This window comes from Petromyzon marinus, chromosome 35, assembly GCF_048934315.1.
Source record: "Petromyzon marinus isolate PM22_M1 ecotype Great Lakes invasive population chromosome 35, UKy_Petmar_22M1.pri1.0, whole genome shotgun sequence".
Taxonomy (NCBI): Eukaryota; Metazoa; Chordata; class Hyperoartia; order Petromyzontiformes; family Petromyzontidae; genus Petromyzon; species Petromyzon marinus.
The window spans coordinates 9921518-9936531 of NC_133701.1; the positions used below are offsets into that span (position 1 = coordinate 9921518).

Here is a 15014-nt window from a genome sequence, read left to right on the forward strand (position 1 = left end):
CAGAGCATGTTTGTTTGCATGTTCACCGCAATTACAACGTGTGGTTAATACAGTAGTTGATTCCTTGCAAAGGGGTATCTATTGGGGTGTTTGAACATCTTAACAACTGTTTTTTTGCTCTTATTTTTCTCCCAGACCAATTCCGTCAATGATCAAAGTAATTTAAAAAAACACGCATCAATTGGTCGCTACATCTTTACATCATTACATATTTGAGCTGGAAGGAATTCGATCGCAATTACTGTATCTGCTTCCTCTAAAGCAATGCCGTTATCTGGCATTTCGCAATTACTGAACCGACTCGCCGCTGTCACCCGCACAGCATTCATCAACACACCCACCAAGGGCGTTGCAGTGCGTTTTAGAGGCCACGCTTTTTGTCGCTTAATTTCATGCTGAGCCTGCCCGCGTCGGCAAAAACACCCGCCACGGCGCATCGCCACCCGGCACACCGCATCCAGTATGTACCTCTCGCAGTGTGACCGCTTTCCACAGGTCACATGCCACCTCCTCGGTCTACCAGCGATCCGGAAAATATTCGGCTGAGAAACTGCACTCTGCCGCCCCTACCATTAAAAACCGTAGGACATTTCCAAAAAACGAAGGGCGCTAAGGAGAGGCACGCATATACGGCAGCAGAGTCAAGGTCTTGTGCCTGTAGGACGTGATCAGGGAGATGTGATCATTGTGAATTGTCCGAGTGTTATTCTTGGGTTCTTTCGCTAAAGTCACGTAGAAAGAAATTGAATTAAATAATATAATACGACGTTTCGATTGCAACACAAGCAACCATCATCAGTGTTCTTCACTAATTTTAAGAGGGGAGCCACTTTCGCCTAAAGGGCATCAGTGTGTGAAGGCCGCCACGCCATGTGGAACCATTGGGGGTTTGACAGCAGCACGATGATGATGATTATGGTGGGGTGGTGGTGTTGTCACTCTTTGTGTATTGTCAGGGGCCGCGCTAAACGCCACCAGGGGATGGCAATGGCCCACGGGCCTCGCAATAAAAGAACACCGCTCTGTACAAAACGCTACGGCTGGCCAATACAGCTCATTAAAGCCAGTTGTCACCATCACCGCATCGTGAAAGTGTGAAGCGATTATTCCAGATTTGGGGAAATTATACGCCGTTCCATTTAAGCTCCGATTAGCACGGTTGGCTGCGTATGGTGCGAAAGGAGTTCAATGTACATATACATGTATGGTCTAATGGAGCCGAGCCCCACTGGACTAACGAAATCTGGTTCATTACAATTAACCGAATCGCCGTGGAGTTTGGAGGAAGATGGGTAAAAGCCCCACGCTTATCGGTGGTAGTATGGGCATGTCCATCACCCGTCTGCAATCTGCGCGGTCAGCACAGAAGACTACGGCAGGGCCCGGTAACAGTGTGGTCAGCACTGCGTGCACTAGGACACGTCTTTACCAATTTTCTATACGGGATAGGTCACCGTAGACATCCTCGAAGGTGGCCCATAAATCAGTGATATACGACCCTTTGCGCCGTTAGCTCGAAGGCGTAACCTTCACACTCGCACAGCCGCGCCCTGCACAACACAGCTCGCACCTAATTTCCTTCCTCCTCCTCCACCACCACCACCACCCACACACGCTCCCCTCCAGTGTCATTACGATGGATGACATCACGACCCGGAGAAAACGAATCCACTGCGGCTAGCACACTGGATTCATGGTCAAAAGGTCGAGAGGTAAGCCAGCAAGCAGTGCTGGTCCTATAGGGAGACTCGTGGTCCCTGCCATAGGAATGTGGAATTTCCACCACTGGCTCAGAGCCACTAATTGAGATGAGGACCTGGTCCAGATGTGTTTGAGCGGGCGGACCTTGTCTTTAAATTTAAAAGGAAACTTACTGGGTTTCACATGCCGAATATAGGTTCAAATTAATGCCATTCAATACAAAATGCCATTAAAAAAATTAATGCCATTCAATAAAAACAACTGTTTGGAGAGTCGATTGGGACGAGCGAGACACATCCAAAAACGTAACCCTCATAGGGTGACTCTTACTCTCATGCAGTGGTTCTTAACGTTTACGGCAGCCTTTCACCCCTTTTGGTTCTCAATCGTTAAAGAAATGATGTTATTAAATACATACGTTTGATGAAACTAAATAGTTGTACTTACGTGCCCTTGCCTAATTTGTATTTCGATTATTTACCTTCTAAAATAAATCTGGCCATGTTTCGCACCCCCAGAAAGGGCATCTCGCACCCCCAGGGGGTTAAAACAAACATAGGCCCTTTACACTCCGTAGAATAGCATTTAGGGATGGAATTTAAGGAAAAATAAAACTACATTTGTGACGGATCGCATCCAATCGCCGGGCAGTTATAATTAGGACGCTGCTGTAAAAACGCATTCACCACACCGCACACCACTGGTAGAGGATGAAAGATGCAAACAATTGACTTTGTTATTCAGCAATGGCTAAGTTCAACTCGGGCACATTAATTTTAAATTGAATTGGCCGAGATTAAGGCCTAAGGCCATGTCACTTGGAATGTGCCCAGGCTCGTCAAATCTCAAAATCTAGGTTAACCATGAGCATTTTATTTCATAATTTTATACATTCATTGAGATCAGCTGCAAAATACCTGTAATCGTAAATAAAAGTAACAATCATCATAACATGAATCAATTGGAACGAATAACTTAATAATCAAACACTATAATTAAGCATTTTGGGAGCAACTGCATATCTTACATATCATTTAACTACTGTATCGTTATAATTCATCTCGAGCAAGGTAAATTACACACACACATACACAAACGTACAGAGACAGTCTTTAAATCGTTTTCTTTTTTAAATAAAAATCTGGATAATGCTTAAATTCGTGACCACCGTGCATAACAGGTGTTACAGGTTGCCACGGGGGCTACGTTGCCAGCCGACAGGAGTGAAGCAAAAATCCGACATTGTACCGTGATATTAATGATACAACGTGTATGCTCCCCGCCTCCACCAACCTGCATTGAAAGTCACGGTGAAGCATGGTCAAGTTACGCTAAAGTCGCGCGATGTTGTGGTGAAACCATCATCCGACATTGGATTGACAAACAGGGATGTCTGTACACGCACAAGCTGCGTTTCCTCTCCTACTCTGTACAGAAATGGCAAGCCAGTGCGTACGTACGTACGTATGTTGAACTTTCCTTCGCAACGTGCGTAGCCGACCGTGCTAATTGGGTCGGCTACGTGAAGGACAGCAAAGTAAACACAAAGAGCCAGTTCTAAAGACATTCCTTGTAAATCTGGCTTCAAAAGTGCCGGAGCATGTTAACGCTCAGCCGCAAGGATCCAGATTTAGAGACCTCCTCCACTGCTGCACAGCGGTGGCGATGCGGTCTGGCGGCAAACGTCGCCGCCGCCGCCGTCCGTTATTGTAGAGGTTTGCAGTTCGAATCCAGCGGCCGCCCTGATTAATACGGGTGCCGTGGTGGCGAGATGGTAACTATCTCGCCTGGCATACAAGAGGTCGTGGGTTTGATCCCCACCTCGTTCCATGTTGAATATTTGGAGTTTGCGTGCTCTCTCTCTCTCTCCCCGTGATCGCGTGGATTTTTCTCCCCGGGGTCCTCCGGTATTTTGCAGAGGACCCGGTGAGAAATTTCCACGCGACGATAAGCCACTTCGCCGAGCTATCATTTGTGATAGCCAGTTCGCTTCTGATAAAGAGCTACGCAGCTCACGTGGGCCTTACCTGGTCAAATAAACTCTGCGGGTGCAATAAACAACACTCCGGCCACTGCGTGCCGTCTGCTTCACAACAGCCACGGCGGATCGCCCGACCATCGTGTTGCTGCCGTCATGGTCCAACGTTTGGCAAATTGCGACACCAAACTACTCGATTGGGAGTGTAAATAGCGCCCAATAAGCACGCAGCGTTAAAATGTGATTGGAACCGTTGGGCCCAACGCACCATGTCTGCTGGGTACTCCTGGCAGACTAAATCCACCGCAGGGCACTCTTTGCAATTGGAGGCTCGTCGTGGTCTCTTGAGCATCTTACTTGGTTCAACGAAAATTAACGAAGCGTTGTGAAAAAAAAACCCCATCAACGAGGTGCAAGACTTGAGCTACACAAGCTGGAGTGACCTGTATGACCCTATATGGCATACCTTTGGGACAATTCCCACTCTGTGTGTGATTTAAAACGTAGGCTTTCGCGACCAATGTTATAATAAAGGGTTTTTTTTTGGGGGGGGGGGGTTAGTTCGCGTGAATGTAAATAATGTGTCGTTAAACCCGCCACCACCCGACACAGCCAACTTAGTAAGGTTTGCCATGTAAACAAAACACGATATATTCCCTTGGCTTCGGGATGCACGAAGTAGCTTCGTTTGAGAGTTATCCGCGAATATCGTCGCGTATACTTTCCAAGCAAAAGCTGGCGATTGGAAACGACGAAACCTTTCTTTGCCACTTCCCCGTTGTTGCTCGAAGCCGACCACGTGGCAGGTGCGAGCATTTTAAAATGACCGCCAGCAGTGACGCACGCACGTAGAGCCCAGGGGGCGGTATAATGCATTCGTTACAACTTAGAGCATTCCCTTCGTTCCGATACCCAGTGGGGAGCTGAGGCAACAGGAGATGCGGATATGAAGGCAACACCGTGGAGCGTTTGGGGTTTTGCCTGGTTAATAACATCCTTCCAATGATTGTGTCTCTGCTCGCCCTTTAAACCCTTCTAGCTGCTCTTCACTCGGTAGCGCTCCACTCCCCCTACACCTCTCTGTCTCTCCTCCCTGGCTCCTCCCCCTTCCCCTCTCTTGCCTATATAAGCCTCTTGTTACAGCAGCCCTTTTGCCCACTTGAGCAATTGTTTCTTGCTGTGGTTGTCCCACCTGATGACGGACGCTTGTGTTGCGCCCGAAACGTCGTGACTTTATTTATTTTACGTTTATTTGTATACCTACGTGACTTTACCGAAAGAACCAAAGAGTATGGATCTCTTAATTCAGTTAACCCTGGTGTCACGTCAACGCCTGATTCACTCGTCGTTAACCGGACCATGCCTTTGAACGTGCAACGTTGGGACAACGTCCCGAGTTGACCGGGATACCACGTAACCCACACTGACATCGCTCGATTAGATCAACTTCCTTTATTCATAATCTGAGCCAAGCCTATTGGGAGACAGTTTTATTTGTGTATTTAATAGGCATCCGTGAATGGAAATGACCATCACTTTGACAGATCTCTTTTGGAAGCGAGTGATGGCCACTCTATGTCATAGAACTCTGTGGCAGTGAATTGGCCGTTTAGCTTCACGGCGACGATATGAATGTGAATGACAGCAGCCAGTTTAACAGACCTCTGTGGGAACCCATTGGCCAGCCCAATGAAAGCACTGTGGAAGTGAATAGTAGCCGCTCTTTAAACATGAATGGTCAGTCACTCTATTTAACAGATATCGCTGAACGTGAAAAAGTTATTTCAATAGATTGCCGTGGAAGCATTATAATAAAAAAAAAGTCCCAAATTATTTTTGCATTGAACTCCGAGCGACCCATATCGGAGAGGCTCGTTGGGCTATCAACATCAGGGCAGTTCACCAGCAGCACCGAGTTCAGCAATACTGACAGCTGATGACACACCGAGTGTTATAACCGCCCCCGGAGATTGCTTCTTTCAAAGCAATGTTGCCGACAACAAAAAATAACTCCCAGAAGGCCATGTGGTAAAGAAAAAAAAACCCGATATTTTTTTTTTATTTCGAGAAATGCACGTCTGCTTATTTCGTCTGCTTCATAGACCTGTGTGAAAATGAGTGACAGCCAATTCAATGTATCTCTCTGAAAGTGAGCGGCTTTATATACATCTCCATGACAGTGAAGACATGTCCATGAAAGCGATTGCCACTCATGGTAATCGATATCACGATGACCGCCAGTCACTTTCATGGAGATCCATTTGTGATGGCTATGTACATGAAAGTGATTGGCACTCGTTGTAGTCGATATCACGATGGCTGCCAGTCACTTTCAGGAAATAAATATTCGTGATAGTGATAGACATATCTATGACCATCGCTAATAGATCTCTATCAAAGTGAATAACGTGTATGTGACATTCCAATAGACCTCTATAAATGCGAATGGACATCACTCGGTTATAACCCAGCACGCTGCAGTCACGTTCAGTGTTTCACATTACGTTTGCAAGACCTCACAGGAGCGGGGGGGGGACATTTGAAATTATGCACATAAATGGGCAACATAACAAATAATGCAGCATAATTACAAACGACACTTTCAAGCAGTTTATAACACGCAATATTATATGAATCATAATCAGCACTAAATACGCTATTTCATTTAATGTCTGTTGCTAATGTTTTTTTTTTATCTACATATACCGAATACATCGCATGTCCTTAACCCAGCTTCCCACGCACCTCCGACGAGCGCTGTTGGCTACGTATGGTGTGAAAGAAGTTCAACAGACACATGTACATCATCTATGTAATATCAATCGTATCTCCCGTGCACACGTGCTGGGGAGGGGGAGCGATCGGAAAGCACGTGAACTGAGATGGCAGGAGTGGTGCTGCTACAGCTGGTGATATGTTCGTTTACACAACAGGTGTCCTGAAATGTTTTTTTGCCAGATAAATCTGGGGAAAAGCCACACACTTGCCCAGATGTGGCTCCCAGCGCCTTCCACGCATCTCCACAGTTCAAACAACAAAACGCTTGCGGACAAAGCAACGTTGCTGTGACAATGAAAACATTCTATTTTCGTGCACGATGATGGCAGCAGCACTGTGGTTCAGAAGCTAGGTGCCAATGTCCAAGATTTGATGCTGGCCACGACGAGAGGGCTTCAGGAGAGAGAGAGAGAGTTCGTTCGTGTAGTTTTGCTATTCCTACTCCTCCTCCTCCGTTGAAGGAACGCAAACTACAGTGGGTTTACTGAAGAGTCCACAGTTCGGGTCGCTGGGCTGTGGCTTGTAATGAAGAGGACAATTTGAGTGGGGTGGGGGTGGTTTGAGGAACGAGACGGATAGTTCTTTCCAGGCAGAATTCAAAACCTTGGGGACACTGATGGCGATGCTGCTGATGACAATGAGATGATGATGACGATGCTGATGATGCTGACGATGATGGACCAAGTGCGCACGACATTACAAAGAAACCGCAGAGAGAAATTACTGAAATTCGTCAGGGGCCACCCGGTGATCTCTACGTCGAGAAAAACAAAGAGCTTTAAATCACCATCGTACGCAAGCTTCGATTATTGCTGTGATCGTTACGACTACAACAGACACGTCAACGGACTAACAAGACCCATATAAACATTAGCCGCATGTAATACGCAAATAACAGTACACTTCCATAAGAGGTTTATTTTGGGGGGGGGAGGTTAGATCGCGTCAATATACAAATGTGTCGTTAAACTCGCCACCACCCGACACAGCCAATTAGTTAGGTTTGTCACGTGAACAGAACGTAGCCAATTCGTTACTAGTTCAGCACACCGGTTGTGTTGGAGAGTAAAACCCACAACATTTACAATTCGAGTACGACGTTTCGCCAGCAATTACAACCGGCATCATCAGGCGGTCAGCCAGAGCTGTGGGGAAATCCTCCTGCTTCGATCCGAAATAAGTGGCATGAATGCGATGCCTACGTGTTTAAACTAGCAGTACACTAACGTACATTTTGAAGTGAGTTACAGTCACTTGAACGGCGGCGGAGTGTGATCGCTTCACAGTCCGAAGGTTTGCGACTCGGCGCAGGCCCGTCATCCCTTTGCCGGTTGATAAAATTGTGGATCACTCTTGGAAGTCTACGACGGGTGTCCAGTGGCACGGACTGGTCTCTGCCAGGGAAATGTGGAATTTCCACTACTGGCTCAAGGCATCAACGGAGATAGACGTGGCCCCATTGGAATTGTCAGGAGGGAGACGCTGTGTTTTTTTTTACTCTGAGCACGCCTCACATGTCACGTGTGTTGCTCGTGAATGTTGTTAAATAACTGGCTCGTGATTGGCAAGAGTACGAGTTCAATTCTAGTGTCCCTGTCATCATCAAACCCTGCACCATCATCATCACCGCCACCATCGTGATCATCCTCATCAGCATCGTGAGCATCACCACCAACGTGAACAACATCACCATCGTGATCATCATCACCATCGTGAACATCATCACCATCGTGAACATCATCACCATCGTGAACATCACCACCATCGCGACCACCATCACCATCGTGACCATCATTACCATCGTGAACATCACCACCATCATGAACGTCATAACCATCATTATCGTCATCACAATCATGAGCATCATCACCATCATGATCATCATCACCATCGTGATCATCACCATCGTGATCATCATCATCATCGTGATCATCTTCACCATCGTGATCATCATCACCATCGTGATCGTTATCACCATCATGATCATCATCAACATCATGATCATCATAATCATCATTATCGTCATCACAATCATGAGCATCATCACCATCGTGATCATCACCATCATGATCATCATCACCATCGTGATCATCATCACCATCATGATCATCATCACCATCGTGATCATCACCATCATGATCATCATCACCATCGTGATCATCATCACCATCATGATCATCATCACCATCGTGATCGTCATCACCATCGTGATCATCACCGTCGTGATCGTCATCACCATCATGATCATCATCACCATTGTGATCATCTCCATCGTGATCATCATCACCATCGTGATCATCATCACCATCATGATCGTCACCATCGTGATCATCATCACCATCGTGATCATCACCATCATGATCGTCATCACCATCGTGATCATCATCACCATCATGATCATCATCACCATCGTGATCATCACTATCGTGATGATCGTCACCATCATGATCATCATCACCATCGTGATCATCATCACCATCGTGATCATCACCATCGTGATCATCACCATCGTGATCATCATCATCACCATCATAAGCATCACCATCGTGATCATCACCATCGTGATCATCACCATCGTGATCGTCATCACCATCGTGATGATCGTCACCATCATGATCGTCATCACCATCGTGATCATCATCACCATCGTGATCATCACCATCATGATCGTCACCATCATGATGATCACCATCGTGATGATCATCACCATCGTGATCGTCACCATCGTGACCATGATCACCATCGTGATCATCACCATCATGATCGTCACCATCATGATGATCACCATCGTGATGATCATCACCATCGTGATCGTCACCATCGTGACCATGATCACCATCGTGATGATCATCACCATTGTGACCATGATCACCATGATCACCATCGAGATCATCTCATCATGACCATCATCACCATCGTGACCATCACCACCATCATGATCGTCATCACCATGGTGACCATCACCCAATCCGGGCCCAGTAAAATAGCCACCACCTGCGTCAGGCCCCTCCATGCAGTGCGGTGACGTCAGCAGCTGACTCGTGGGTGGCACAATCAGAGCCGCGACGGAGCCGGCCATAGGAATGTGGAATTTCCGCTCGCCTCAGGACCAGCATGACACGCAGATAAGCACGGCGCCGAAACGCTACCACGAGTATGACGAGACGCAGCGCAAGCGGCCTCGTGTTTGCCAGGCGTCAACAAACGTGCTGACAGCTTGCCAATAATGTACAGCGTGGTCCAGATATCATGTGACCCCCCCCCCCCACACACACAATTAATTGACCTTCAATATTTGTCCCTCCCTTTCACTATCATTTCTGTTTTAAATAAACTTTACTTAAAATATATATTAAGTTTTTTAGATCATTAAATGGGGGTCACAAGACATCTGGAGCACCTTATACGATATGCCTGCACGCCTGCATTATAGCGACACACACACACACGCGGCTGTACCTACTCATCGTCGTATATTACAACGTCCGTCGATACGTGCGCACGTTTGTCGGCTGTGCGCACGTGCCCGCGTGCGTTTGCGTGCAGGAGCTTCAACCGCTCCTCCTCCTCCTCCTACCGCTGCTACTAAGCGAAGGAAGCGAACGTTGATAGAACGTCGCCACGTTACAATGGAGCCATAACTAAAGGTCGCGACGAGACAGAGGGCGGTGGTGGGTCATGGTCAACTTTGACCTGCGAGGGAGCCAAGTGGAACGCGACGGAGCTCACCAAAACTTTACGCAACGCGACAAAGGGGCAGCTTTGAGCGCAGCTGCCCCGTGCCGATGAGGTTCAAATCGATCCTCCGTCGAGCGCCGTCTCTCCCCCCCCCCCCCGTCAACTGCTCCGCCCGTGTCGTGCTCAGCGCGACGTCGACCTAACCGTGAATCGCGGAGTGGAATTTGCAGAACCCAGCCAAAGTGATCAACGCTACGCAAACAAGGGGGGAACACGTGCGTATACTGCGAGAGTTCGTTGGCAATGTGAAAAGCTGCATCGGAATACATCACGCGTGTAATCGACGAAAAAAACATTATTTTTTAAATTTAAATGTCCCTATTTTCAATACAGTTTACGTAATAGCATACTTCATAATGAGTTACTCAGATACCGTATCAGACATAGCCATTTACTTATCTATAAACAAGTTATTATATGAGATTATATTATTTAGCTTTTTTATATCTACATATATAATACGCACGTGCACGCGCGCGCGTGTGTGTGTGTGTGCTGGCCATCCACCCCTCCAGTGCCGGCCTTCATAGGTGCTCGCTAACAGCGCTTGCCACACACGTGTTCTCAAAGTCCTATACGGGAGATCTTAGTCTCGTATGTTTACAAAGGCGACTGGCTATGATTCTGGACCCACGACATTGTCTCACGTGCCATCCGGCCTTACCAAATAGGTGCTCGCTAACAGCACTTTCCCCTATGGTCTACGTAGGGCTACACTGGAGGTACTGGGAGCGACAAGAGGGGTGCTACAATCCTAACCACCTGAGGTTCATTCCTGGCCAACAAACACATTGGCCAGAGACGACCCTATTGTTGCTGCTGTTGTTTTACAGCTGACCCTGGCTAGGACTCTCAACGAGGTCGACCCGGGCCAGAGACGAGCAAACTCTACAGCGGTGGCATCAGGATTACATCAGCTGACCACCGGGAAGACAAAGGCTGACAGGTGTGTTGTGTGCGATGGCCAAGCCTCACCCTATCACATATGCGCTGAGCCAGCCTTTAATAGGTGATCGCTAACAACAATTGCCTTTACAGTCTATAAGGCTCACCGAAGCGTATCAATGCAATTGTTTTTGTTTTCATATATAGTATAAAACATTGGCACTATGTTTTTTTTCAGATATGACACTTCGAATTCAGACCCTAAATACTATTTTCTATACAGTTATATTAACAGGGCGATTCATATCACGATAATAAATACAAAAAAATAACCGCACTACTTGCTTGTTAAAGAACCAGCCTTGAAAATGAAAAACAAACGTTTTTTTGCGCGTGCGTTAAGAGCCCACAAATACACCGCATATTAAATCAGCGCTCCTACAACAGTGTGCGAACGTTCATTTGTCCAGTACGTTATCTCTTACAGACGCGTGTTGGAAATCATCTTTGCTCGTTCGTTAAGATATGAAGTGAAGTTGAGAAAACGTCATCTGACTCCCAGTGCCCCTTCTACATCGGGGGGGTCAAACTCAATCGGACAGCGGGGCCGAAATTGCACCTCCCGCGGGTCACACAGTTGGGCCAATGAAAACGAAAAGCATAATGATACGGTATTCATTGACCGATTCAATTTCCAATTGTTTTTGTTTTTGCGGCAGGTCGTGCCAAATTCCCCCGCCGCCCCGTTTCAACGTCCGGTTTAAATTCAGGTTGTATTTCTGTCGAAGCAGTGAAAAAAGAGAAAATATGTTTTTATATATATAAAAAGTCAAAACAAATTAAAACACGTGACCGGATCCGGCCCACGGTCCGTGTGTTTGACACCCCGGCTCTCCCATGGTTACAGAGCCCAACAAAAATACAATTACTCGTGTAGAAAGGTGATTCTCGAGTGGTAGTGGAGAGGCGTGAGCTGAGACAGCGGTCTTGAGGAGTGAGACAGCGTTCGTTGGGGACAAAAAAGCCTGCAGGCATCGATGATGATGATGATGCTGGTGTTGATGATGATTACGATGATGATGCTGGTGTTGATGATGATTACGATGATGATGCTGGTGTTGATGATGATTACGATGATGATACTGCTGTTGATGATGATTACGATGATGATGCTGGTGTTGATGATGATAACGATGATGATGATACTGCTGTTGATGATGATTACGATGATGATACTGGTGTTGATGATGATTACCATGGTCCATTTGCATCGCACGTCAAAGGGGAGCACGTAGAGAAGTAACACGGAACTCATCAGGGCCGCTCAATGCTCTCCGTGTCAGTCCAAGGGATTTCTTATCACGCCCTGAATAAGATTATCAACGACGGTCATAATCAAGTCCTGAAAACAAGGCATTTACCACCTGGGTACTGACGGTTACACAAGGGCCGTGGTTTGTAATTGTTCACTCGACGTAATCACCTGCGGCCAATTTGCGGCACAACTTGTGGCGTGGGTCACGATGTTCAAGCCACGGGCACACAACGTTCCATTCCGACGGACGATGACGTGGGGCACGCGCGGCCTCTGATGTCCGTTGCTTCAAAGAACAAACAACGAGCACTCGTGTTGGTTAGTCACGGGAATGGATGGCGGGCCGTGGTGGGGATCGCACCGCGTGCACACGGGGGAGGTCAGCGGGGAGGTCAGCGGGGAGGTCAGAGGGGAGGTCAGGGGGAGGTCAGCAGGGAGGTGAGGGGGGAGGTCAGCAGGGAGGTCAGCAGGGAGGTTAGTGGGGAGGTCAGCGGGGAGGTCAGAGGGGGGGGTCAGGGGGAAGGTCAGCAGGGAGGTGAGGGGGGAGGTCAGCAGGGAGGTCAGCGGGGAGGTCAAGCAGGGAGGTCAGCAGGGAGGTCAGCAGGGAGGTCAGCGGGGAGGTCAGCGGGGAGGTCAGAGGGGGGGTCAGGGGGAAGGTCAGCAGGGAGGTGAGGGGGGAGGTCAGCAGGGAGGTCAGCGGGGAGGTCAGCAGGGAGGTCAGCGGGGAGGTCAGCGGGGAGGGGTCAGGGGGGAGGTCAGCGGGGAGGTCAGAGGGGAGGTCAGGGGGAGGTCAGCGCGCCCCAACTCGCGTCCAGGGGGCGTGACGAGCCGAACGGCGCCGTGAACTCGGCACACGAAACCATCGACTCCCCCTCCAACGACCCTCCACATCGCTATCGGTTTAGGGGGGGGGGTAGGGGATCGTAGTTTGAACGACCGTGGTACGTACAAAACCCGGCAACACCCCCACCCCCACCTTAGTGGCTTGCGCGTGTCCGCAAACAATTCCACGTACAAAACACTCGTCGGATTTGGGGAGGTGGCTTCAACGGTGAGCCACGCGACCAGACTTGCAAATGGAGGGGTCACCGGCTCGATCACATCATCTCCCCGGCACGGACGTTGCAACGACAACGGGAGGGGGGGAGGAGGGGGGGGAGTTGTTTAAATCCCCCCAACCCCCCCCCCCCCGGCTCAGTCCACCCAGCGGTGTAGTCGGGTTGAACGGCAGCGAGCCGATCAGCAAGGACGCGTGTTGGGGGGGGGGGGGGTGTGGGTTCCCACCGCCCCTTCCGAGACACATCCGATCGTCGTGGAAAGTGCGGGACAGCATCGGCTCTAGGAGCGTGCACCAGAGTGGTTCCCGACCTTTCTCAACCCGTGCACCTCTGTCGACCCTCGAACGAACAACAACAAAACAACAACAACGAATCCCGGACCGACCTGCAGCAAAACATACGGTGCTTTGTGAAAGAAGAAGTCTCCTCTGCACCCGGTTCCACAGACCACTAATTCACGGGCCTCGCGGCCCACATGTAAGGGAACCACCGCCCTAACAGGGTCCTTCCTTGGGCCCTTCCGCCAGCAGCCATGCGAGCGAGCAGCTGCAGGGTTGCGCCTTTACCTTTTGAAAAAAAAATACAAATCGAAACTAATCGATTCGTCCGTGCACGGTTCGACGAGCGTCTCGCGCACGCGATCGTCGATACCGATCGATGGATCGTCGCATGCCCCCGTTATAAACTCCGAAACAAAAGGAAACTGCCAAACGGCTTCCGACCCCGAAGCTAAATCGTTCACCGTCGTTTTTTTTCCTCTTCCAATCGGAAACAATCGCTAACATGCACGCAAAACAGCCCAAGGGCTTGCTTGCTGTTTTTTTTTAATTTTCAGTGAAACCGATTTAATTACACTCTTAGTGAATCTTTCACATCGAACGCACATTGCAAGCCTGCTACACCACACATGCACGGCAGTCGGCTTACTCTGGGCGGCGAAGAACCTCGCCAGACGGGCTGCGCCATTGTCCGAGCGCTACGCTCGCTGTCGGAAAAAAAAACGTTTTCACATCTCCCTTGCTCGGGGTGCGGATGGCGTCTCGGCCAATCACCGCCCGTCCAGCGTCGATGAACAATGGGCGATCGCTTTTTCAAATCTACGGCGGTCGTCCGACCGAAAACTGGGGAACATGGAATTTCCAACGCCCGCTCGGGGTCACGACCGGAGGTGCACGCGCCGCCCCAAAGCGTGTTTTGGGCAGCGGGACCCTTTAGACCAAGGGGTGGGGAACAAATCTTCTGCCGAGGGCCATTTGGATATTTATAGCATCATTCGCGGGACCGTAAAAAATGAGCCAACTTAAAAATGAGCCCGTTTATATTTGGTCAGAAGTTTAATGAACTCGCCCCCAATGCGATGGGCTGGAACTGCTTCTCTTTTGGCGAGGCGTGTGATGATGTTCTTCCGGGTTTGCTCTCCTAGATTTATTGAATCTCGAGTCCCGCCTGCGGTTGCCCTGGCAGGGCCAGAGACCAAATGATTTCGAGGGGCCTCATACGGCCCGCGGCCCAGACGTTCCCCACCCCCGCTGTAGACCGTTGACACGGGCGCTCGCTGCGA

At 48.9% G+C, this 15014-nt stretch overlaps 1 protein-coding gene across 1 annotated transcript; it reads right to left on the reverse strand.

The window, feature by feature from the left end:
• Nucleotides 1–5116: 5116 nt before the first annotated feature.
• Nucleotides 5117–13097, reverse strand: LOC142929838 (uncharacterized). The gene is made up of 2 exons (XM_076071916.1): nucleotides 8143–13097; nucleotides 5117–8103 (listed from the first exon to the last, which is right to left on the reverse strand). Exons 1-2 carry the CDS (start codon nucleotides 9534–9536, stop codon nucleotides 7968–7970), a joined length of 1530 nt encoding a protein of 509 aa, XP_075928031.1. The 5' UTR covers nucleotides 9537–13097; the 3' UTR covers nucleotides 5117–7967.
• Nucleotides 13098–15014: the final 1917 nt, after the last annotated feature.